The sequence below is a fragment of the Thermobia domestica genome, chromosome 5 (assembly GCF_964235325.1).
Source record: "Thermobia domestica chromosome 5, izTheDome1.hap1.1, whole genome shotgun sequence".
NCBI classification, from domain to species: Eukaryota; Metazoa; Arthropoda; class Insecta; order Zygentoma; family Lepismatidae; genus Thermobia; species Thermobia domestica.
In genome coordinates, this window is record NC_137458.1 from 112,516,456 (window position 1) to 112,544,143 (window position 27,688).

Here is a 27,688-nt window from a genome sequence, read left to right on the forward strand (position 1 = left end):
AAACGAAGTTTTCTGAAAACAATTTTGTGTTTCTCACATCAATGGGCTGCAGCACGTTGGTTCGTACGTTTTATTTTGTTCAATAAAAATAATATTTTAGATCTTAGCTTTCATTCCAATAATCATGTGTTCAGAATTCATTACTTATTTTATTTTCCAAAATGAGAATTTAAAAAATCCCTCCAAAGTATTTTCCCTATTGTAAATTTAGGGTAAACAGATTAAGTTGTCCACACTGGGTAATATAAATCATGTATGCAAATAAGAAGATAGTCCTGATTGGTTAAATTCCAATTCTTGTCTCCTGATTGGTTACATTAACTTTTTGACAATCTTTTCCCGCTAAAATTTTGAGAGCGCGAGTCCAATCTGTAGCCAAGCAACAAAGCAAGTGAAGCTAACAGTGAGCTGTTTCAAAATTGTGCAGAAAAAAAGTTGAAAGTAAACCATATCAAACATGTCTGGACGAGGAAAAGGTGGTAAGTTAATGTAAATTCTTTATTCAGCCCTGTGTTGCGTGTAAATCGTTATAATTTATAAATCAAATATGGAGTTTGCCGTCTCACATGTTCACGTAAGCGAATTCTGGTTGACCGTCACAGAAAATCTTTCTATTTCTTTATGCACAATAAGGTGCTACAACGAAACAATGTCGTAACTTAGTTTAATTTTTTGGCAATTGTGTTGCTTTCTGCAATGGAAAGTTTTATATGTCTGATGAGTTTTACATCTAAATTTACTTCTGGAAGATTGTATGGAAATACAGGAAAGAACACCTTTTTCAGCAGTTCTTCATTTTCTGTCTTCAAGAACCGGTGTAAAATTTAAGTTCGTTTTTGCCACATTAGTTCATATTTTATTACGGAGTATGTTTAGTACAAGGGGTCCAGAAGCACGTAAAACACACATAAACTAACTTAAGCTAACCTTTACCAATCCTGAACTTACCTAATATTAGTAGAAATAAGCGAAACTTTTTTTTGGAAAATTATGCGGGACCCCTACACTAATATAACATAAACTAAACTAACGTAAGCTAGCCTAAACTAACCTAACGTACTCTAAACTAACCGAATGTGAACAGAAATTACCAAAATTGTTACATTTATTAGAGAAAAGAGCTGGACCCCTTCTGCTAAACATAGGCCGTTATTACTGTCATTTATTGTTTGGTCATAATTTTGGACTTGGGGAACAGAATTTTGTGGTTAAACTTCGTACAATCTCGCTATAATTTCTGTATTTGTTCAGGTTAGGTTAATTTAGTACTTTCTCTGTTTGTTGAGATCGGCTTTCTACCTACATGTTCTGTTTTTTATTTATTTATTTATTTATTTTTTTTGTGCATGTTAGGTTAACTTAGTATTTACCCTCACTTAGTAATTAGGCCTACATTTCCGTAATCATTTCCCCTGTAAACGTTTATCTATTTATTTTTTTAGCTGATTTTGGCCCCCCAAATCCAAAACTATTCCTTGTTTTGTGTATTTTTGTAATCATATGAATTAGGCTGAGCGTTACTTACTATACTATAAGGATTAGGGCGAACTTTACAATGAATGCTTCAGTTCGTATCTTTACGCAAACAGGAGAAATTGCACTCGATTAATTTTAACCAAATGAGTCGAAGCTTCCCAAAGCCTACTGTACTCTCCTATGCACTTTTTAAGCAGTTGTAATCGATGCGCAGCGAGAGCGTGTATTGTAAAGTTAACGCAGGGATTATTGTAATGTGTTCTTACTACGGTACTTTCAGGCTTTTTTTGTGGATGGAATTCTACATATTCACTTCAGGAGAGCTTACCACTTATAGGTGCTAAATACAGCGTTCGGCATTAGTGCTGTATAGCCGGACCAATTTCAGAATCGGACAAAGTATGAAAATCTACTGCATTCGGTTATATTTGGTTGGATTACATTAAGTTATGTTAGGTTACGTTATATTAGGTGTGCAGTTTTATTACACGGATCCATAGTATGAGTATGAGTAGGAACAGGTTAGGAGCCCCGCAGGGGTTGGTTGGGTTCTGTCCTCGATATGAAATGCGCAAATTAGACTTGCCCAAATTTTTGTGTACATTTTACAATCTGTCACAGGGTTTGGAAAAAACTTTTTTTTTTTGGAAAAAACCAATCCACCTGGGCCCATATGGGTTTTTTCGAAATATTTCAATGTCTTTAGGGTTAAAATGTAATTTTTATTTCAAGAATTTTATTGTCACAACTTGCATCAATTTACTATTCACTGATGTTTTGAAATTTTACGTTGGATCGCCGTCAAAATATATACAGCTAATTTAGTGTGTCTCGTGCTTCTACTCTGAAAATTTCAACTGAAAAGGCCGAAATTTGTGCTTTGTAGCATGGATGCTCGCTATTTTGAAAAAAAAAAAAAAAAAAATTGCCGCCATTTTGAAATTTTACGTTAGTATGGTATGCCGCCAAAATCTATGCAGGAAATTTAGTCCGTCTTGATTGTACCCTGAAAATATAAAAGACCGAAGGTGGTACGCTGTATTATGTGTGGTGCAGGCAGACGAACGAACGAATATAGATCGAATCATTTCAGGAGCCTCAGTGGAGTTTGCCAAATATGAAAACCGAACATATTAATTTGGAACATAGATAAAGTTCATGTTTTATACAATAGTTTTATTATTGAAGTTCACTTCCGATACGTTGTGCGTGCAACTGCGGTAATTTCCCGAGCACTTGTTCCAAGACGGTTCTTTCCAGAAAATAAGTTTAAAACAATTAACAAAGATATAATTCCTATTTTATAAAGTAAATTTTTCAATATGTGTTACATGAAATTAAATATCTTCCAGCGTAAAATAAGTACTTTTATTGTTGAAGTATTCAGTTCCGATGCTTTGCGCGTTCAATTGCAGGAATTTCCCGCGGACTTCTTTCACAACTCTTTTCGAAAATGTAGCTCTCCTTACTATATTTCGAAACTTCCAATAGTACGAAAGTTTAAATTCGGCATTTGAAATAGTAAGCGTTACGTTGTCTTCGAAACTCCGAGCATTAAGCTTCTTAAATTTGACAATAATTTTTACGCTATTACTGGTGTTGATTCTACAGGATGCTTATTTGAAGAGTAGCAACAAATAACTGAACTAAACTAAACTTTTTGTAAGAAAACAAAATTTTTCAATACTTGTCACTAGAGAGGCAAGTGCTCGGAAAAAAACCGGATTTTTTAGAAAAAAACTCTGTTTCTTCTGCTTCGCTTTTTTGCTTGGGAAATTTTGGGCTTTTTTGAAAATTCTGCTTTAAATTGATAAACCAGATTTTGTTTCGCTTCTCTACAACACAAAAAGTCATTTAATTAGTGGTTGATGCCGATAATAATATAAAACCTTGAAAATAAACCATGAATTTCGAAAAGACATTTCAAACAGTTTTACTTCTCAACATATTTACATTATGAATTCCAAAGGATTAACCAATGCATATAATAAGATTTTTTTTTTTAACCTCCTACATACAAAAGTAAGCAGGGTTGGCAAGAGCCATGGTTGTTTTTGAAAATGCCAAAAACCCGTTTTTTCGGGGGAGTTTAAACTAGGCTTTTTTGGTTTAAACCAGGTTTTTTTGGGTTTAGATATTTTGCTTTATATATTTATATTACATATTGACAGAAATAAGTTTGTTTCGCCTTGGTGTTATTATACAACAACGGGGTTATGCTGGAAGAGGTCACATAAGCTTAAAGAAGTCCGGTCAGTAAATTTCTTAAATTGAGAAACTCCCGCCATAGCCATCGGGAAAATCCCGTCATTACTCTAAATGTAAAACAATAACGGAAAAAATCCTGTTATTGCTTTGCAAGTAAAATTTAAAGGTCAACGTATCATAATCAGTACGCTAAAACTGAGGTATTAAATTACAAATTTAGTGCGTACATATCATTGATAGTACAATCCAAGCTAATGTTGGAAGCTACGTAGGCAATCGATAAATTTTGTCAATTTATATCAGTATATTTAAGCAACCTTGGCTTCTTTATAAAACAACAGGCATTCAGGCATGCAGAAATATACAATTTAGTTTCGTTTCGTATGTTCAGGCTTAACATCCTTACGTAATACCGAGGTTATCAAGGAGAAGACTTTCGCTTAAAGTGACGTCCGAACCGCTACTTTGTTTACGCATGAAAGAAGGGTTGTGGTTCGACCGAGAATTGAACATGGGACACCTTGATTAAAAGGTGAAAAGGAAATAAAACTAATGCAGATGGTTTGATGTATGGAAACGTCACCATGAAGTTCACACGATTCGCATTTTTCGTACCTTTTATTTTTTTTCGGTTTAAACCAGTTGTTTATTTTAAAAAAAGAAGAAAAACAGTTGGTGTAAACCAGCCAACCCTAAAAGTAAATACTTCTTTTAAAAAAATACTCAAATAAGTAGCAAAATTCTATGTAGTATTTTTACTTCAAAATATTCCATACCCTCTTTTTGGAACAAAATAAAATTAAAATAAAACATAAGAAAAATACTTAGATTTATATGATACACTTAAAGGCTACACAACTAGAGCTTTTGGTTTTGTGTATTCTTGAAATTCTACAGTTTTATATAAGCACCATTACGGTTTATTCAGTCCTCAAGTTTTCTGTATTTTTAACAAGAGGGATTGAACATAAAGGGTGTGAGATAAGAACATGGTAACCCATAAGGTAAGTCTTTACTTTGACTCCAACTGTGACTTTAATCGGTTCTTATAGGTTCAGTTACTTCCTGGAACTGTTTGTGCGTGAGTCACTTGGTAGAACTGTTCGTGCCTTTGGTGTGACGTCTTAGTTCATATTTTTCCCACTAGGTGTCTGTATTCATATGGTAGTTGGTTAGTAGTCACATGTTCTGTGTGCATGTATGTGTGTGCTGTTGTTTGTGGCATGCGGGAAGCGCGTAATTGAATTGGTTGAATTGAGTTAGAGAAAACCTGTCATAGTTGTGGTCTAAACTGAAGATATTTTCGACGTATTCTAAAAGTGGACGTTTATTGGTTTCTTGTTTGTAATAATAGCAAGTGTGCTCGGTTTAATAAAACGACGTGTGTACGGAAAGGAACATTTTTCAGTAATGTTGAGTATTGTGCATGTGTTCTTGGTATCTTATTTTTTCGTGTGTGGAATCAGCAGTTATGAGTTCATTATTCATGAGTGTTCTCCTATGGCGAAATGGTGAGTGTTTTCTTTTTATAATTCATATTATTTTTATTCTTGATTTGTTTTGCATTTGAGTATTAGGCAAAGTATTTGGTTTGCTGCTGCTTGTCCTATTGTCTTGTTGAGATGTAATTTTTTTTCTTTGTCATGCACTGATTTATGATTAGAGACGAGTGTTTTTTTTTTTTTTTAATTTTTCCCTTCTTATCTTAGCTTTATAGTAGTGGTGTGATTACTTATTATTATTTTGGATGTTTTTATGGTACTTGAGCGGGGGGGTTGGGGGGCGGTAGCCCCCCATTTAGATCTCAAAATTCATAGTCACAGCTTCACCTGAATTGATGTTTAGTAACATTGTGGCCCTTGTACTTATAGTATAATTCTTAACTTCGTATAGTAACATTGTGGCCCTTGTACTTATAGTATAATTCTTAACATCGTACATTACTTTCACTGTGTTAGTAATTGTAATCGATTCATGTGATCCGGTTCCGGGAGCAGTTTAGGAATGATTCCTAAACTGCTCCGGGAACCGGATCACATGAATCGGTTGAAGTCACAGTTGGAGTCAAAGTAAAAATTTGCCACCCATAATTTTACTATTTTAAGAAATTAGAAATTTTCTGCTGCACAATCCATTTTGAAAGTCAGAAAGCTGATTTTTCACATAAGTTTATACATGAGGGATTAAACGAAGCGGTATGCGTTGCTGCCTATCTGATGCTGCGTAACTCAGCAATTGAAAATTTGTTAGTTACCATGTTCTTGGCTCACACCCTTCATATCATTATGGAACTCTCCCCACCCCACCAACACACACACACAAAAGGACTACGGAATATATTTAAGTTAAGATAAATACAACTGCACAACAAACATGATTGACTGGAGCTTTTGCGCTTCTATCGAGAAGTCCGGAATTCAACTCAGCATTCGACCATTCTGACAAAACTTTTCTTCATTCCATCTATGAAGTAGAAATAGTGCGTGTACTGTGAGTTGGCTGACTTCATTTCTTATTGTTTTTAAATCGTTATTATTACTAATTACCAGCAGTGACGGTTTTGCGAGGGTTATGGGTGCGGTCTTTCGGACTGAAGCCTGTTCCCCAAAATTACGGAATGTCTAAAACAAACGAAATATCTATTAGTTATGCCTTTACTCATAAACTTTAAGATGCCGTCAAATAAAAATTACGAATGTTTAGAAAAACTAAACATTAGTAAGAAAAGAACCCTCTCAAAATACTTTTCTAAATCCGCCATTGATTCTCAGTATAAAATTATCTTCAAGGTTGTATCCGGAAGATTATCGCTAAATATATAAACGAAACGAAATACAGTATTAGTTATGCCTGTAGTCATAAACTTCAAGCTCCTCCCAAATAAAGTTAGGAGATTTTAGAAAATGAAACAATCAGAGAAACCCGTCCCAAAGTACGTTTCTAAATCCGCTACTGATTATTTGTATAAATTAGTATTCAAGGTTGTATCCGGAAAATTATTGCTAAATCGTTGCACAGCTACAGTATAACAGAAATGTGGAAGTACGGTTAGACGGATATATTGAGAAACGTACGCTTTGACGGATATATAGAAAAACGTAAGTTTAACTTCTGCGTTAGAAGCTAGAGTACTAAGCTCTTAGAAATGAAACAGACGACAAACTGAAATGATATCGAGGAGAAAAAATATCGATAACTCAAAAGTTAAATAGCCTCTAAAATTGCCCTCAAATACTACATTTTTCATGTTAGCTTTAATTCGTAAAACATGTGCTCCATCCATCTTGATGGTGAATTTTAGAGCGAAATATGGCATTTAGGTCATGGAATTCTTATCTAAGTATAGAATATACTATAAGAAAGCTATTTAGATAGAACAATCATGAAAATGAAAAAAGCCAAAATTTCCAACATTCTCGTTTTTTTCCAAAAAAAGCCGGCTTTTTATGTGAAAAAAACCATCGATTCAAAACAGCCGGCTTTTTTGCATCTCTACTTGTCACCACGAAGGGTAATAAAAAATAATACCAATAGTTTTTTTAATGCACTACATATTTACTGGTAGTACTGGCACTTATGGCCTTAAACCACTCAAATGTATGAGGAGTAACGTCCCATGGGGTCGCCTAGTTGGCGAACATACTATTCAGTAAAGTATTTTCTAAAATGTAAAATTGCATATTTTTTCTTCAAATAGGCTATAAGCATAATCCATACATTAATTTGTTATATAATTGTCTAAAGCTAAGGTTTATATATATATATATCGGGTGTTGCAAAATAAGTGTTACAACTCTTGGGAGGTGAATCCTGCCACTGAGACAAGAAAAAAAGTTCTCTTGAACTTTCGGCTATCGGACATAGTTTCAGATCTACAAGGTGCCGAAAGCGTGGGAAAATGACTTTCGGACGCCAATAGTTCGGAAACTATCCAACGTAAAGAGGGCGGGTAAAAAATTCACTGAAGAAATCATACCTGCTGTATTGAATTTTGCATGTTTCACAATCCTACCATGCACGCGCAAGGGATTCCCCAAAGAACGTAGGGAGTCCCGGATAATCTGCTAAATGAAAGTTGGTCTAAATGGATATGAATTGATGGGGTTTCTACCAGGTAACAATAATTCGTTTGTATTAAGTCGATATCTGAAACAAATACAAAATGGCGGACACTTTCATGCTCGTTGTGTGTAGTTGCATAATCGCCAGGTACGGATGTTGGCCAACAGTGAAGTTCTGAGTATTAAGTGTAGCGAATTTGTACTCAAATGTTCTAGAAAGACATCTGTAGTGTCGGTAGAGCACAACAGATGAAGCAGGGTGATTCACATGTGTGGAAACACGTATCGAAAAATGCCCAGAAATGCACTCGTACTCAGTAAACGTGAGTTCAAAGCGTCGGAAATGTGAGGATTAGCATCAAGAACATGAAAGTCAATTCACCAATAATATTCCCTCAAACCGACGCAATATGATGTGCACGGTTGCATACCAATAAGGATGCAACAACTGAGGCCAATGCAAGGGGACTCACTAAGAAACTGGGTAAACTAAATGAATGTCTCTAATGGGATAACATAATCGATATTGAAATGCGGACAATTTGTGTTGATATCGATAGTGGAGAAATGTCAACATGTGCCACTACTGCTGAGACACCGTCCCACGTGGGAAAAATAGGAAAATAACTACTCGGGTCTTGAATCTGAGGCCGTGGGCTCCCAGTAGGATTGGAAACTGCGACCACGCGAGCGAAAGGGAGCGCTTTAGCCCTGAGGCTCGAGGGAGCCTGACTTTTTCTGTATACATTTCTTTGAGGAGTACCCACTTTGTTTGGCAAGCGCTCTTGTACAGCCTCCCGACATGCTTGTGTTACATTTTGTTACTCCTACTGCACAGTTGTAAACAATCAGAGCTTTAAAACGTTTCTTCCTATTTCTCATGTTTTATTTTCCATATGTATGGTCTTCCAGCTGTAGTGTTACATGTGCCAAATTGGTTCATTTTCGTCTTTGTCTTGGCATGTGTACTGTGTGTAAGATACATATTTCTGGAGGTATTTTGATATCGAGTACGTCATATGTCCCAGAAGACGTGAGACATGATACAAGTGTTTTTATTTTCATGCTTTATCACAATTTGAACCATGGATTAAGATATTTCTTTTTATATGTGTCGACTGTGGCACAATGTCCCAAACAAAGTGGGACATTGATACAATCTTATTCTAGTTACGTTCTACCAAAAAGTGCACCAGATGTAATAGCAGAATGTACAACGTTATCTTCCTAGTTTTCGCATGTGAGACGGTGTCCCAGCAGCAGTGGGACATGTTGACATTTGTCCATTAGCTACATGTCGATATCAACACACACATTGGCCACATTTCAATATCGATCATGCGATCCCACTAGACATTCATTTAGTTTACCTAGTTTCGTAGTGAGTCCCTTTGCACAATTTCAACTTGGTCTCAGTTGTTGCATCCTTATTGGTATGCAACCGTGCACATCATATTGCGTCGGTTTGAGGGAATATTATTGGTGAATTGGTTTTCATGTTCTTGACGCTAATCCTTACATTTCCGACGCTTTGAACTCACGTTTACTGAGTATGAGTGCATTTCTGGGCATTTTTCGATACGTGTTTCCACACATGTGAATCACCCTGCTTCATCTGTTGTGCTCTACCGACACTACAGATGTCTTTCTAAAGCATCTGAGTACAAATTCGCTACACTTAATACTCAGAACTTCACTGTTGGCCAGCATGCGTACCTGGCGATTATGCAACTACACACAACGAGCATGAAAGTGTCCGCCATTTTGTATTTGTTCCAGATATCGACTTAATACAAACGAATTATTGTTACCTGGTAGAAACCCCATCAATTCATATCCATTTAGACCAACTTTCATTTAGCAGATTATCCGGGACTCCCTACGTTCTTTGGGGAATCCCTTGCGCGTGCATGGTAGGATTGTGAAACATGCAAAATTCAATACAGCAGGTATGATTTCTTCAGTGAATTTTTTACCCGCCCTCTTTACGTTGGATAGTTTCCGAACTATTGGCGTCCGAAAGTCATTTTCCCACGCTTTCGGCACCTTGTAGATCTGAAACTATGTCCGATAGCCGAAAGTTCAAGAGAACTTTTTTTCTTGTCTCAGTGGCAGGATTCACCTCCCAAGAGTTGTAACACTTATTTTGCAACACCCGATATATACATTCAGAGCTTTATAGAGGTCTTATGTTGAATGATGTATACCTTAACGTGAAAGCATCTAATTCGCCCAAGTCCAAAATCTGATAAAAGTCATTTTCAATGTAATCACCTTGGTTGTACCAATAATATATTAACAAAAAGCTCAAAAACGCAAGTGGGTTTTAAGGTTTTTTCGGGCTCGGCCCACTTCGCTAAACCTTTCGAGTGATTTATGTTTTGCATTGGCAGTTTTCTAAGAAAAATGTAAAAATAAATGGAAAAAAGCAGAAACTTGTTGCTGATTACTCTCCTGAAAGCTTCAGTACTTGCTGCCACATGTGAAACAGTCAGCTTTATTCTCACTTCAGCTTTTATTCTTTCTAAAGCACAGTTATTGTTGGTGGATGCTTATGCTCTCAAAGGGAGGTTGAGAACCCTTCTGTGTCTATTCTTTCTTCTATCATAATAGTCTTGTTTTTTACTCGTAATAGGTTAGATAACGCTCCGCTCAACGTTGTTTGTGTGGTTCATCATGTTCGTCTTGTGTTATGCTTCTTGTGTGCTCTTCTTAAGAGTAGGTGATGAATTTGAATATTTCATAGCATTGAGAACCCTCAATGCTAAGTTAAATGTAATGTCTGGTATGAAGAAATTCAGAAATAGGCCCGAGCTGGTTCCACTTACTCAGAAGCTTCTTACATCTGCTAAGTCTGCTTACCGTAACTAGAAAGCATACTTAGAAAACCTAAGAAAGGAGGAAGCTCAAAAAGAAGTAGTAAAGAAGAAAAGATGAAACAAAACAACAGAGGTGATGGAGAAATTGACAAGGGGCGCGATGAGAGTTTGGTCACTTTTTCGTGTGATTTTGGTCACTTTTCAACTATTTACAAGAGACCAGATCAGTGTGAGCCCTGCAAAATAGGATACTGCCTCTACTTTGAAATGGTCATGGGAATTCTCTTACTCTGTGATATTTCATATACTCTTGAATATGGCATTTGGGAATAAGCACAAGCACTCTTGCCAGCCTTTTAACACAAAGTGAGGGAAAAAAAAAAACCTGAGCGGAAGGTGCGGAGAGAGAGAAAGGAGAAGGAATTCAAACTTTCCATTGTTACGCGCAAAGAGAATTGGCAGTTGATTTCCATTGTTTGCGGCATTGATAATAGCCTTTGTTGATCTTTTTTTCTTTCTTTGGCACAAAATATACTAACAATTGTTCTTTATTATACACACACAACGTTCTAGAATAAAAAAGCATTAAGCATTATGCTTTGTACTTTATTTCTGTAAATTATGCTTATAAGATTAGCAAATTTAGATATGTAAAGTGGTCAAAATCACAAATGTGATACCAACCATAAGTGAAAAAATTCCATTATGCCTTTACTGCTGTTTATGCTTTGTGGTTGCCCTACTAATCATGTAGAATAGTTCGAACTGTCTTATTTCATAAAACAGTGTTATCAGTGGTTCCGAGTGTTATCAGAAAATTTTCTTTATCTAGGAAAGGCTAAGAGCAAACCTAAGTCTCGCTCAAACAGAGCTGGACTTCAGTTCCCAGTTGGCAGAATTCACCGATTGCTACGCAAGGGAAATTACGCAGAACGTGTTGGAGCTGGAGCACCTGTGTATTTGGCAGCTGTCATGGAATACCTTGCTGCTGAAGTATTGGAGCTTGCTGGAAATGCTGCCAGGGATAATAAAAAAACAAGGTAATAATTGTACTAAGAGTTTGCTATGTGTAAGTTCATGTTCTTTGTAAATACCATCCCTATTTAACCCTGCCTCTATTCTCGACTAATGAAATACATTGTAATTAAGTCCAGCAGGACAGAATTTATGAAGCTATTTTTATTCAAATAGATCAGGGTTGGACGAAATTTTGATGTGATTTCAGAATTTAAAGACCTTGCTACCAACTATTAATCTGGTAATTGTGAATTCAAACATGGCAATAATTGAAGAAATTAATAAAAGCAAAAGACTGCGGATGAATTTAGTGGAATTGTCCTACACATTGAACTGATCCATGTATTTTTTCCTTCTAAGATTGATATTTTTGAAGTCCCTTTTCTCATTTATACACTCAAAAAGTTGAAGACTAATGCCATATAAGGTTTGAAACATTTGTAAGTAAACACAGCGATAGGCATTCAATATCGAAATACGACTCATACGCAATATAGCAACAATAGATATTTTACAAATTCTTTCTCCGTAATGACGCCCCCCCCCCCCAAAAAAAAAAGAAAAATAGGATTAAGATCTAGAGAAGTTACTGACATTCAATTGACCCTTGTTGATTTATATAGTGTTAGAAAGTTCAAGATGCGCACAGCTCAGGCATACTATCCTGTTCAGGCCACAGCACCTTATAATCGAGTTGTAATCTTAATTGTGTACAGTGTGTCCCGAGAAATTGGCGTTCCAGTAGGATTGAGTATCACAAAACAATGTCGGTAATTTTATTTGTGGTATTGGTAACACTGTTTTCATGGTCTCACACAACACTGGCTAGTATTCCTGCGTTCAAGATCACGTGGAGCATTTCAGTTGTGAATGCCTGGTTGATTCAAATGGTTGCAGTTAATCGAGTTAGTGCCGTGTGAGAGAGTACACGAACGACCACACACAGGGAAAACAATGACACATGTAATGACTGCGTTTGGAGACCGTTTCTTGCAAGGACCCACCTCGTAAAGTAAATCTGCTTGATTGGGAGAAACATGTGTTTATTTCAGGATGTCAAAGATAGGCCGTGTACTGAACGTAAGAAAATGTGCTGGCGTAGTATTTTGAACTAAATCTTTGCAAAAGAGCATCAGGCTGAATACACAGCATTCATCAATGTATGACTACATTAAAAAGTATTTTCGTACGAAACCGTAATACCCCATTACAATATATAAAATTTTTGTATGTGGCAATGTAGAAATTAGCTCGTATCAAAAGCATGGTGGATTGATTTAAATCAAATTCCGAAACAAAATAATTTAAAGTGAAAATAAGTAAAATCCTGTTTCTGTTCTGTTATTTCGGTTACGGAAGTTAATAATCATAATAAAATGAGACCCAAATGTACAGCATAGTATGAAAACAAATGTCATGCAGTGGATTATTAGGGAAAATCCCGTTTTGAACGGGTAACGGAGCAATCCTGCTTTCTTCTTTTCGTAACGATGGGTTTGGGTCTTTAAATCGTTAACTATTCCATCATCGACATTTAAGACGAAAATTCTTTCGTGTGCGCGTCTGCTTGTTTGTTCCCATATAATAGGGCGTATTTAGAGGGGTCCTATCCCCTCCGATTTTTTTTTTTTTTTAAATTGTAACTTCAGGCGAAATTTATGTATTTCGTGCCTCAAGCTAGTTCCAATTATTTTAAAAATATGCCCTTACCAAATATCAGTAATTTTGTGAAGAAAAGTGTCATTTTGATAAACGTTGCTATACTTTTTCCTTAATGCTTAACCTTTTAAATTATATTACCTATTTTTATTCTATTAAAAATCAAATCTTCATTATTCGATTAAATAGTATCAATAAACTTTTTTATTTATTTATTTTTTAAAGACTGGAGGCATTCTAGAACATGTTACATATGCTTTCACGCCTTTCTGCGTCGAGACATAGTATGTGATGACATCATAAATTTAAAAAGATATTTTTTGTTATGTCTATTATTCTTATTTTTAGGCGGGCTTACATTTTGCATTCAAAAGACTGAAATTTTGCACACTTGTTCAGTGTACCCCTTAGTATTTTTCAGATGTTTTCAGGTCTCTGCGTAAAAACAGGGGGTACAGAGGGGAAAATGTAAAAAAAAAAAAAAAAGATATTTTTAACAAAATAGCTTTTTTCGAGATTCAGATAGAGACATGAATTATACCGTTTCAAAGGCTGTTCTATTCTGAAGAAAATGATGTACGAACAATGATCCTAGGATAAATAGGGATGTTACCTGATATCCTGTTTTATACGGTAATCTGGGGTATTTGGGGGATATTATTTTTCGCGGGCTTACTTTTGCACCTAGAAGATTGAATTCATTCATTTATTCAATACATTTATTCAATGCACCCCTTAGTATTTTTCACTGTTTCAGATCTCTACCTTAAAACAGGGGGTTGGTCCAGAGGGGTAAAAAGTAAAAAGGATATTTTTAACAGAAAATCCCCTTTTCCGTGATTTTTTCGCCCCCAGATACACGATGGAGATTTGAATGGTACGATTGAAAATCTTTCTTATATGAAGATAATAATGTACAAATCACGACCCTAGGATAAATAGTGATGTCTGAGGAAATGTTTACATTACATGCGGGTTATCTGGGGCATTGTGGGAGTGTTCTTAGCTCATTGTTAAACATTTTCCCAGCCCTTACTATTCAAGACAGCTTGAAATTTTATACACACATTTAGTACATCCCTTAGTATTTCCCAGTTGATTTTGAAATATGTGCTTTAACACAAGGGAGTCCAAAAGGAATCAAAATTTGAAAAAAAAAAAAATCAGAAAAATCCCATTTTCTCTCAATATTGCTCGCTTCAGGGACATCATAGGAAAATGGGAATGTTACCGTTTTAAAGGCTGTTCTATTCTGAAGAAAATGAGGTATGAACCACGATCCTAGGATAAATAGGGATGATATTATTGCTGCTTGACTGAAAGTCTGTAATTTATCTTTAAAAAAAGCCATAATTTAAAAGGGTTAAAAAACATTATTTTGGGATTGATATAGGTTAACAATTGGGGATTAATTCAAAATTCAACCCTAATACTTTCACTTAAATGGCATGATTAGCATTTAATACTAATTCCTAATGCTTTTTCTTCAGTTCTCGACTTGTAATTTACGAGGGGAAAGATTTGATTTAAATAAAAAAAATCGATTTAAATAAAAAAAATCAACAAAAATGATTTTTTTAAAAAAAATCATTTTTTTCCACCCTGATCAAAAGATACAATTCTTAATTAAAATGTTTTCGAATGGATTTAATAAACAAACAAGATACATTAATCTATAAAATCTGACTGATTCAAGAATTTGTAATTGAAGAGTGTCTAAATGATATATATAGCCAAAAAATATTGGACAAGTGCTATAAAAGGAAGTAAATATATCAGATAACCTAGCAAATAAAGAAAATTTTATTTTTGTAGGAAAGAAGTACCTAAATCAAAATGCACCACTAATATAAAATAGATGATAGAACACAACATTTTAAAGTTAAATAATCTTCCAAATTCTTGTGTCTATAGGTTACATTATTTGGATCCTATTAATCCAAATTTTAAACCATGCGTTCATACTGACGTAATACAAGGTTTCAATCAAGAACTATTATTAACCTTCGAGGGGGAGGGGGGCTCGGAGGCCCACAAATTATTTTTGTTACATTTAGCAACATTTCTAATTTCATAAAAAAATTGATATTGTCGAGCTTGACCCCATTCATCATAAAACGTACTTGCTTAGTTTTAGCGTTTTATTTTTTCTGTTTATAATTAAAGTGCTGTGGGCCTCAGAGGCTGCCCCTCTTGGTAGTACTAAGGGGCTATTCACCGTATACGCTGGTCTATTCCAGTGTTTTGGCTATGTATTTTATTTTCATTTCAAACAAATTTGGTATTACAACATGCAGGGACACACTGAGCTATTCTTTGCAGTGTTGCCAACCGCATAGTATAAAAATTTAGTATATACATTTTTCTTTTTTTTTCTTTTTTTTTTTTTTTTTTTTGCATCTAAATATTTTACTTTCTATTAGTTTATTTCTTCAAACCTGCTAACATCTAAATGTCACTTTATATCACACACACACACACACATATATATATATATATATATATATATATATATATATATATATATCAGGGTGGAAAAAAATCATGATTTTTTTTTAAAAAATCATTTTTGTTGATTTTTTTGATTTAAATCGATTTTTTTGATTTAAATCAAATCTTTCTCCTCGTATAATACAAGTTACGATGTGAAGAAAAAGCATTAGGAATTAGTATTGAATGCTAATTATGCCATTTAAGTGAAAGTATTGGGGTTGAATTTTAAATTATCCCCAATCGTTAACATATATGAATCCCAAACAATGTTTCTTAACCCTTTTAAATTATGGCTCTTTTTAAAGGTAAATTATAGACTTTCAGTCAACCAGCTACAGCACCATTCCTATTTATCCTACGATCATGGTACATACATCACTCTCTTTAGAATAGAACAGCTTTTGAAACGGTGACATTCACATTTCCTTATCATGATCCTGAAGCGGGTAATTTTGAGAGTAATTGGCAATTTTTTCACTCTTTTTTTTTTTTTTTTTTTTTAATTTTGATCCCCTCTGGATTTCCCTGTGTTGCCACACAGATCTCAAAATCAACTGGGAAATACTAAGGGGTGTACTAAATGTGTGTACAAAATTTCAAGCTTCCATCTTGAGTAGTAAGGGTGAGGAACATTCCACAATGACCCAGATGACTCGGATGTTATATAAAAACTTCCTCAGACATCCCTATTTATCCTAGGATCATGATTTGTACATTATTCTCTTCAGAATAAACAAATTCAAACGGTACCCTTCAAATGTCTCCATCATGTATCTGGGGCGGGTAAATCACGGAAAAAAAAAGGAATTTTCTGTTAAAAATATCTTTTTTTTTAAATTTTTACCTCTGTGGGCCCCTCCTCCTGTTTTAAGGCAGAGATCTGAAACAAATCTGAAAAATACTGAGGAGTGCACTGAGTAAATGTGCAAAATTTCAATCTTGTACGTGCAAAAGTAAGCCCGCGAAAAATATTCCCCAAATACCCCAGATTCCCGTATAAAACAGGATCTTAGGTAACAGTTTCCTGAGACATTCCTATTTATCCTCGGAGCATAGTACGTGCATCATTTTCTTCAGAATAGAACAGCCTTTCAAACGGTACCATTCATATGTCTCCATCTGAGGCGGGAAAATCACGAAAAACTACTTTTTGTTAAAAATATCCTTTTTTTTTTTTTTTTTTTTTTTTTTACACATTTTTCCACGCAGATATCTGAAAACATCCGAAAATTATTAAGGGGTGCACTGAACGAGTGTGCAAAATTTCAGTCTTCTGAATGCAAAATGTAACCCGCCAAAAATAATAATAATAATAATACGCATGACAAAAAATATCTTTTTAAATTTATGACGTCATCACACACTATGCCTCAACGCAGAAAGACGTGAAAGCATATGTAACGTGTTCTAAAATGCCTCCAGTCTTGAAGAAAACGAAGTAAAAAGCCTTATTGGTACTTTTTTAATTGAATAATGAAGATTCTACCCTATCTCCTAAAAATAGGTGATATAATTTAAAAGGTTAAGCATTAAGGAAAAAGTACAGCAACGTTTATCAAAATAACACTTTTTTTCTCAAAAGTTACTGATATTTAGCAGGGGCCTATTTTTAAAAACTCAGAACTTAGCTTGCGGCATGAAATACATAAATTTAGCCTAAAGTTATAAAATTAACAAAAAGAAGAAAATAGAGAGGAGATAGGACCCCTCTAAATACGCCCTATTATCTGGGAGCAAACAAACAGACACGCACAAAAAAGAATTTTCGTCTTAAATGTCGATGGTGATTTCCCCGTTGGAATAGTTAACGATTTAAAAACCCAAACCCAATGTTACGAAAAGAAGAAAGCAGGATTGCTCCGTTGCCTGTTCAAAACGGGATTTCCCCTAATCGTCCTCTGCATGACACTTGTTTCCATATTATACTGTACATTTGAGTCTCATTGTATTATGATTATTAACTTTCATAATCGAAATAACATAACAGAAACTGGATTTTACTTATTTTCACTTTAAATTAATTTATTTTGGAATTCGATTTAAATCAACGATTTTTATTAAAAAAATCAAGTGATTTAAATCTTGATTTAAATCGTGATTTAAATCAGACTGATTTAAATCAATCCACCCTGATATATATATATATATATATGAAGATAGAGAGAATCAAGTTTCAATAATGATTGGCATGAACTATGCTGCTGCACCTCTGGTGTTGTCAAGTATCTTTAATCATAGAATTTATAAGCAGCAGCCTGCAACACTGACTTAAGATGCATATTTCATAGGAAATTTTCAGTTCGTTATTCTGCGACTGATCGTGTATGGGAATGTGCAGCAGCATTGGAACAATGGCAAATCGTGCTCTTCGCCAAAGTTCAATTGAGAAATCGTGCCTTCGCCAAGAAAACTTTCAAATGAATAACCCTGTCAGATTTTGATGCAAAAGAAAGTGATTTGAACGTTTTATTTGATAATGCAAATGGAAGCAGTGGTACGTTTCTTGCAATGAATCCGTAGTAATATTCCTAATGTAGTGGTGTTAGTTTTCAAAACGGCAAACAAGTCGTAGCTTGTTTGGTTACGTTTTACATATTTATTCCATAGGTGCAAAAGCCTGACGCTGTGCTACTAAAAATGGTGTTGGCAACACTGCTTCTCTAGTGACATCCCCTGTAGTGTCCAGTAAACGTCCCTCACACTATCTATCTTTTCGTGGAAACAAAATTTGAAAGAATTTCGCCATTCCAAGGATAACTGGGATGGAATTATAAAAGCTTAATCCTGAATTCATTGGAATACTGAAGTATACCCCACTTTTCCCCACTCTATCCCACTTTACTGCACCATTACCAAATGCTTTTACAAGCCGTTTTTGTACACATACTACACTACTAAGTTGCTATTGATCTGTGTGATAGTTTTTCTACACAACCAAATAAAATAAATAGGTCATAGTTACTAACATAAAAACGTAGTTGGCAACACTGTACCTAGAAACCGAGTAACAATAGAGAATAAAAGTATTCCAAATTCATATCAGGCAAGATAAATTATTTTTCATGAGGAATAATGACCTTTATGCTGTGGGCCTCCGTACCCCCTCCCCCGTTGATGTTCCATGTAACCCAAAAATACATTGGTGTTCCTAGGGTTAATTTTAATAAATTCATCAATCTGTCGAAAGTTAATTATGCTATTGTAATATTATAAAAGGGTACAAAGTAGTAAGAAAATGATAAAATACGGTTATAATAAGATGAATAAGTGATATATATATATATACGGGGTAAGAATATAAATTAAGGGTAAGGGGAAAAAACAAGGAATTTCCATGTATGTGCTTTATCGGGTGCTTTGTCCTATCTGTTGGTGACTCTTGGCACTATTTGACTGTATATGCCATGCATGCGTAGATGTAGAAATGTCCATGTAAAAAGGGGCAAAAGATTTAACTAACCCTATTCTTTTTACGCGGTTTTCAATATTAAAACGCAGTTTTCTTAAATGTAGTTTTGTGACATTCCTTCTTTTTTCCCCTTGCCCTTCAAATATGATGAATATTTACGACGAAAGGAAAATATATTGGTTAATTTGCAGGAATACTGGTTAATGTGTTTATTTTCCCCTTCCCTACAAGGAATAAGTAAAAGATACCGTGTCGCTATTCGTTCAATGGGAAAGTGAAAATCGTGAAGAATTTTCAGTCAAGATTTCTCGTTGCATAGTTCTTTGAACTTCCGGTTGTGATGTGATTTTTAGTACCAGGAAATGTAGTTTTACTATTATAGTTATTTTTAATATGCTTTGTTTCGGATCGATTTCCGATCAAGCGCACATAGCTTCCACAGTTTTTAACCTACATCTTTAGAGAATTGAAAATTTACTTGCGTTAAGAAACAACAATACTAGGCTTAAAGCAATGTTCTGACCACACATCACACAACTTGTCCTTGTTAGTCCTTGGTGATTTGTAAATTTATTATTTTTATTACCGCCAATCATAAAATTACTTATTAAGCGGCTGAAGAACCGGCGTTCACGGGAAGACTAGATTTATGTAGAATATTTGAAATGTGTATCATATTTGAACCATCTTTTCGCATTTAGAACAGGTATTTGAATCGAAATTAAATGTTAAAAACTTAGGTGACCCAGTGCTATTTTCAAAACTTGATTTTAAAGGGTTTAGCAACATTTGATATATTCTATTTTTAAACCCTTTTCCCTAGGATATACCTTTAATAAAAGTGACATGAAAGAAATAGACTCGAGTCAACGGCTACCTACATTGCAAAATCCATTTGAAAGAGCCATGATGATGGGATAAATAACATGAATTTGAGTGTGGAGAAAAATACCTCTTCTTAGGGTACTCATTATAATGAAAGGGACATGAAAAATCCAGCTGGAGCCAACTGCTGTTTCAAAATTCTTTTCAAAAGGTTCAGCAGTTTTCTAGTGATTATGAGAAGAGAGTCTCGATTGTCTTCTTTCCAAAATTTTATTTTTACTTCAAACAACGATAGGAGAGAAGAAAGTATAGCAATAATGGAAAAATCGATGTTTTTTTTTAATGTAAGTTGAATCGCCTCTACATGCCTCAAAACGGGAGTTCTGGACGTCTGTTCGTCCCTATGAAAATATGTTTGGTCGCCTAGAAGGCATAACTACGGTTCAATGTATCGAGACGTAATTTTAAATGTAAGGTTTTTATAAGATTCTCTAGTGATTTTTTTTTTTTTTTCGAATTTTCTTACTACTTCCAAAACTACTAGTAGTTTGCTGAACATGAAAATCAAAATTTGTGATTTTCTCGGAAACGCCTTTAACGATTTTTTCATGTTTCATAAATACATGATTCATAACAATCTGATAATATGGGATAACTCGTTTATCCTGAAAAATCGGCAAGGAGTAGTTCACTTTTGGAGTGAGCTTTTTCGGACGACTTTTTTTTCAAATACGAAACAGACGATATATAGTAATTTGATTAATAACCCTATAATAGGGTGAAGTAATTTCTTCCGAATAAATCCGCAAGGGGTAGTTTCTTAATAGGAGTGAGTTTATTATTGGATGATATTCTCAAGAGCAATTCAATCTATTTTGTTTAGATATCATTAATAATTCTGTAATGTTGCGCAAATCATTTTGTTGACACCTCACAAATAAATATTCAATTAATAACCCTGATATACGAGGGTGCCATTTGTCACTTATAAAAAAGTTCATGTAGGTAATTTTCCTCGAATGAAATTTCCTCAAAACATAATGTCGCTCGTATTTCATGTTTAAGCAGTAACTGCAGCATAATATGATATACTTTAAGAAATTGGAGTGAGAAAATTTAGTGGAATGGCCTGTATCTTTTATTACATATTGAGAAAATAATTATAGAATTTCTCCTCTTAAAGCGGAATTTCACAAAATGCTGGAGCAAGTGTTCACTTACTTTTAATAATGAGTTTATATACTGTTTCATCTCCCTAACATGTCGCGAAATATCCTATTCTTGACACACATTTTAAACCCTATTCCTCCACTTTAGCATATACATTCTGATGACATGACAAGTGAGTATAGTTTCACTGTAATTAAATCTTCCAACCTATGCGAATTCAAGGAGATTGAAACGTATTCTTGGGACACTAAATCGATTGCAAAAAGCCGTTTCTTGTTTTACTCATTTAAAAGCAAATATTTTACTCATTGTTGGTGTTTTAAAAATAAAAGTCGTGCACAAGTAAATGCTTGTTTCTTTTAAGGATTCTGTTAAACCGGAGATTCGGTTAGACAGAACGGTAGTACAGATTATTTAAATAATATTCTTAATTTTATCGAAACAAAGTTGAAATAAGCAAAATAAATAAATAACAAAATTCATTCTTCTTAATAGTTAGTGTATATATTGTATTATAAAACATACTTTTAAGAATAAATTATGACATTTGCATTAAATAGTGAATATTACATATGATTTCTTGCTATAGATAAATCACACAATAAAGATATGGTGTACTCTGAAATATTAAAATATTGATGTGGTAGTGTACTTGAAACTTTTTTTTTTTTTAAGCTAGCATTAACACAAAATAGAACATATACCTTTCGTTGGCGAGGGAGAAAAGAGCAAAGTGGAATCCCAAATCCACGGGAGCTACTAAATGTTTTTCAAAAGCTAACAATTTTTCTTTTGCCAGTTTTTCGTAAGTGATAAGAGATAATGAAATATAAGTTACCATAATAATAGATAATGTTATTCTACACCCGAAAATACGAATCGAAAGAATTTTCAATGTTACCATCCATAGAAATTACAGTGTGAGTAATTTACATAAGTTATTACAAAATAAATACAAATATTATTTAAAAAGTAGTTAGCAAGGAACATAGACAATATTATAAGTCATCAATTACCGTTGAGTTTATTTTTCTAGTCTCTGCCTTAACCTAGATTTTTGGGTAATTCAAATTCTGGTCACACTGTAATTTCTATGGATGGCAACACTGAAAATTCTTTCGATTCGTATTTTCGGGTATAGAATAACAATATCTATTATTGTGGTAAGTTACATTTCATTATCTCTTTTCACTTACGAAAAGCCGACAAGAGACAAATTGTTAGCTTTTGAAAAATATTTAGTAGTCTACCCCCCCTTAAGACCTATAGGTAAAAGAATCTTCATAAGTAACTACATAAGGTGACTAGCTTCATCGCCCAATTTTCTGCGATTAGAGACAGCAGTTACATTTTAAAGAAGCGGATATTATATCCATATGCATAACTGGTAAATAACTATATCTTGACAAAAAAAGCTGTAAAACTAGCTACACTACTATTGAAGTATTACGTACTTCAGATTTGGTATCTTCTAAAACTAAGACAGTTTATTTAAAAGAAAAGACCTAAAAGTGATGTAAAATGTAATGTTGCAAAAAAATGTTCAGAGCGGTTTCAGAACAATTTAAAAATCTCATGTGAAGTATTGTTAAGTTTCGACTTAAATCAAGTTGCCTAAATAATTTTTTATAGTAAAAGCCAAACTTTGTTCTTTTTTTAATGAACACTTACCAGGAGCTAAATCCGGAACAACGGTAATCAAAGCATGAAATTGTTAATGTAGTGATTAGTAATAAGATGAAAGGTATGTATGCCATTGTACTAAATTTTTTCGTTAAAAATTAGTAGACACGGTTCAGTATTTTCAATAATTCTGCTTCTATAAAGGGTAAAAGGTATTTTTTCCTATATTTCAGATTCCGATTTTGTTTTCGTAAATTTATTTATATTTTACGTAACGATTTGTCTGAATTAAGTGAATCAATATGAAATTAATTTTTAAACTTACCAATCGACTTAGACTGGATTTTTATCGTTTCACTTTCATTAACATTAGGGATGAAAAATCTTTCGGAGCGAAGGGGGAGGCGGAAATTCTGGTTTTTATGTCTTTGTTATTTTCTTCAACTCTCACTATTTTTATTGTAGTAGATTCTACAATTAAGTGTGTTTACAACATTAAATATTAGAGATTCTTATGTTTAGTCCATGGTTGGCTGTCTTAGTTCTCAAATTGGCACACTGCAATCAAGTGCAACTCTTCGCAATACAGGTGTATCTTGTTGTTGCCCAATCATCTTACGTATGCCTAAAAGTTAAACGTGTTGTAATGTGCTTTACTGGATGCTTAAAATCTAACTAGAAGGCAATTGAAAGTACTTATACATGAGGAAATAGATACTAAACCTTGTTTCTTTGTTTTTGGTATGTTTTCTTTCGGAAATTTCACTTGCATCTCGTTCTTATTTCGAGAAACATTTCATTCTGACCTTCAGATATTCTGGAAGAACCTATGAGTTCAGTTTACAGAATTAAAGCTGTAAACGGCTATTTCGTATATGCTAGTTAACAGTAGGAAAAATTCATTATGCACAGAATTCGTACTTTTCCCAAAAAGATGCAATACTTAATAATTTGATGTACTGGGACCATATTGTCAACAGATAATTTCAGATGATGTGGGAACCTCTTTTTATTCAGTGTGTTTTGAGGAAATGACCAACGTAGAAGATAAAAACAGAAGTACGGATATCAGTGTGATATTGGTTGAAAGGGAGGGGTGAAGTAGTTTCTAGACATTTGCAGACGTTCTTCATTGGCAGAGCTGATGCACGAACTCCTCATGAAAAAAATCATTCTGCCATTAGTAAAGCGAACGTATCTGTTCACAAGCTTCTGATGATTGGCTCAGATGGGCCCAATGTGAACGAAAAAGGCCACAAACTATTCAATGAAGAATTAATTGGAATGAGATCTCACGGATTAGTTGACATTGAGTCCTATCCTCTTAATGTTCACAATGCATATCTTAAAGCCTTGCAGACCTTTGGCGAAGATTCATCTGAATTAGCTTTAGCTGTTTACCATTATTTAGATGGATGGCCAGCCAGAGTGGAGGAATATATGAAGATTCAACATGATCTGAAGTTACCTCAAAAGAATTCTTAAGCATTCTCCGTCTAGGTGGCTGACTTTTACTTTCTTAAATTCGTTCCATCTGTACAGAATCAGACTATTCTGCAGTCTGGTTCATACAAACAGATCACCAGTCTTTTACGTTGTTCAACAATCAAGGCGAAATTGTACTTCATTAAATCTTCTGCAGAACTTTTTACAAGCTTCACGGAGAAATTTCATAAAGATGAACCTCTAATTCATATCCTGTACTCTCAGGTGCAATAACTGTTTAGGAAGCTGGGAAGACGGGTTTGTAAATCTATTTCTGAAGATAACTATAATGTTTAAATCCTTCTTTTGTGAAAAACCGAAAAAGTTATCGAGATATAGTTTCAGTTGCCAGAGAACTACCTATTGATATAAAAGATGATGTGCTTATTGATGAATGGAAGATGTTGCAGATGAAGACAATACCAGACTTTAAAGGAAGAATTGATAGTTACTAGGATAAGATTTTAAAGAAAACTAATGAAGTAGGGCAACAAAACTATAGAGAAATTGCAAAAGTTATCCAGACTGCTTTGTTACTTTCAAACGTGAATGCAGACATTCAAAGGCGTTTTTCTGTATCCAGGTGAACTTTGGCTTATAACGAACGGACATTAAATGCAATTTTGGTGATTAAAGATACATTGAAAGCGTTTGGGAACAAACCAGAACTGTTTCCCATGACATCTAAACTTATTGCTATGAGACAAAGCGTATATAAACATTATACAATGTATCTAGAAGAGCAAAAGAGATTGTAAGAGGAGAACGAAAAGAAGAAAGAACTATGTTTAGCTAAAAAGTGACAGAAGAAAAGTTAAAACAAGCTACAGAGTCTAGGAGGAAAATTGCAGATATGGAAAATAAGGTTACTCAAACAGGGAGGGATTGTCAAGTAACTTCTGAAGCATCTGACCGTCTCTTTAAAAAAGCTAACGAACGATTGAAGGCAATACAGAGGGAGAATTTTTAGAAAGTTACTCTTGCACAGGGTATGTTGTAGGGCGTTCAAACCGTGCGCCAAAGTGAATAACAGAAGCTGCAAAAAAATTAACTCTTCAATGAACTGTAGAAAAAAAGATAATAGTTTAATCACTACTTTCTTTGTCAAGAAACCTAAGAATGCTTGATGTATTTTTAATATCAACCATTACAATTTTTGTAACATCTAGTTAAAAGTTTTAATGTAATTTTAACTTTTACATAATACAAGACCAAGACCAGAAACAAATGATTGAGGGTAAGGTTGTATTGGTCATTGTTTTGTATAGTAGTTGCATTGAGTAAACTTGTTAACTACGCTCTTTTCATTTATTTATTTTTTCTGGCCTCAACCGGCATTCTTTGGTATTATATCGCTTTTATAAAGAGAGATACATAGATAATTTTTGGTGCAAAACCATGTATTAAGCATAAGGATGTATTGAGCATTTCGTGACTTGATCTCTTTTTCGGTCATTATAGTCTCTTTTCTCTCTCTTAGGAGTGATTTACCTGGATTTTTCTTAATTATAATGAAGATTTTAATTGATTGCTGTTTTTGTTTGCTATTCCTGTTTCTGTGCCTAATAATAATTTGTCATGATCCTGCATGTGTGGTTGGTTGGTGGGCTTTCTTTCTTTCAACAGGCTGGGAGAACTGCTTCTTTCATCCACTAGTCGGTCAACCCATTCTTGGATGTTGTCTTCACTAGTACTATCCTCCAGAAACTATGCTTTGTACCAGTATCAATTCTCGATCATTTGCTGTATAACATTTCCCATAAATATTTTACTTCAATCAAGATCACTAAAGAAATGCTGCATCGTTCCTTCCATGCAAGGTAGCGCTATATGGCATTGCTGGAGAAAGTAAGAACTGTACAAGAGAAGGTCAAGTGCAGAGCAAGAGAAAAGAGATAAGTAAAAATGTACAACAGCTGCAGAGAAAGAAAAGGAAATTGATGGAAACAAGTGAAGGTTTGGAGACTGAAGCAAACCAGCTTGCAGATGAAGCAGAGCAGAAATCTTGCTTTGCTTTATTGACGAAGTCAAATGCTATCCGTAGAGCAGCATCGCTAACGAAATTGTCTATAGATGAGGAAATCACACGGTTGAAAAATACTCCTTACTCAGTTGAAAAATTTGTAATATAATTACTTTTCCCCCTAATTATATGTCACGCAATTAAGATGCCATGTACGAAAACTATTTTTGTTGTTTGTAAATTTGTTTGCTGCACAATTGAAATATGTAGAAAGATTAAAAATACATGTGTTGGATGTGGGTGGATCGGGTGGTTATAAGGGGAGTTGGGAGGCCACCAAAAGAAGGGGGGAAAAACCAATACATTACGCTTATTTCATTGTTGTATATTTACTGTACTTACATTAATATTGTTAGGTAGTCAAAAATTGAACTGTGCCAATGAAAATTAAATGCATTTATGAAGTATTAGGCATATAGCAACCAGTACTTGATTCACCATGTATATTTATCTAAAATATAGACTAATGTAGAGTCGAAACATAATATATATAAAACCTCACGTATTTTTGTTACAATATAATTATTGTATTTTAAAAGTAAAAACCATATAGAAATATAAACGAATACATATAAATTATGACATTTACTTTACGAATAAGACCTGCTCGTTGTAGCCCCAAATAAAACCACAGCGTGCTGTTCTGCTTTTTCTTCTAATCTTTACCAGCATAGACAATACCTTTACTTATGAAACATTTTTGATCAACCATCTATTTATTGCATTTCATCCTAACAAATATGTTGCATAAGCTACTGCATTTTTCATTTCACTATTGATAGTTGTAATTCTGTTATACCCTCCTGTGTCGAAGTCCTGGGAAATTGGTGATTTGTCCTGGGAACGTCCTGGAAATTTTTTTCGGGACAAGAGAGTGGGAATCCTGTTTTAATGCATGTAAATTTCGTATAGTGACGTAACAATTGAAATCATTTTTCTGTCCCTCCTCGTCTCCGTATCCGTTGGATTAGATTTGATAAGTGTATGGAAGAAAACATCCACTGTAGTAGTCTATTATAATACTTTTGTCTTAAATATTTTTTTTCTTTCTTTCTATCGTTCATAGGATAATCCCTCGACATCTGCAGCTTGCTATAAGAAATGACGAAGAATTGAACAAATTGCTGTCAGGTGTTACTATTGCTCAGGGAGGTGTATTGCCGAATATTCAGGCTGTCTTGCTTCCGAAAAAATCTGCTTCGCAAACAACAAGTAGCGGAAAACCTGGAAAAGGAAAAGCTCAGTCCCAGGAATATTAACTTTTGTTTTTAAGTGAAGTTTGAAATTGTGAGTAACGATCATCACCTGTTATAATCGTTGAACATTTTTTTAATATTATTTGGATACGTAAGGTCTTTTTAAGCTTCTGTATAAAACAAGTACAAAGTTTCGGAAATCAATAAATGTTTTCTTACGTTTA

The 27,688-nt window shown here is 34.2% G+C and overlaps 1 protein-coding gene across 1 annotated transcript; it reads left to right on the forward strand.

Annotated features, from left to right (window-relative positions):
• The first annotated feature begins 321 nt into the window (after positions 1-321).
• LOC145686030 (histone H2A) lies at positions 322-27,688 on the forward strand. The gene is made up of 3 exons (XM_081758880.1): positions 322-479; positions 11,397-11,604; positions 27,335-27,688. The coding sequence occupies exons 1-3, from the start codon at positions 458-460 to the stop codon at positions 27,525-27,527; spliced, it is 423 nt and encodes a 140-aa protein (XP_081615006.1). The 5' UTR covers positions 322-457; the 3' UTR covers positions 27,528-27,688.

Excerpts from the sequence above, each read along its gene's own strand:
- LOC145686030 (XM_081758880.1), top strand. The coding sequence starts at position 458 with ATGTCTGGACGAGGAAAAGGTG. Across the intron at positions 480-11,396 it reads GTCTGGACGAGGAAAAGGTG|GAAAGGCTAAGAGCAAACCT; the intron begins GTAAGTTAATGT and ends TTCTTTATCTAG. Across the intron at positions 11,605-27,334 it reads AGGGATAATAAAAAAACAAG|GATAATCCCTCGACATCTGC; the intron begins GTAATAATTGTA and ends TATCGTTCATAG.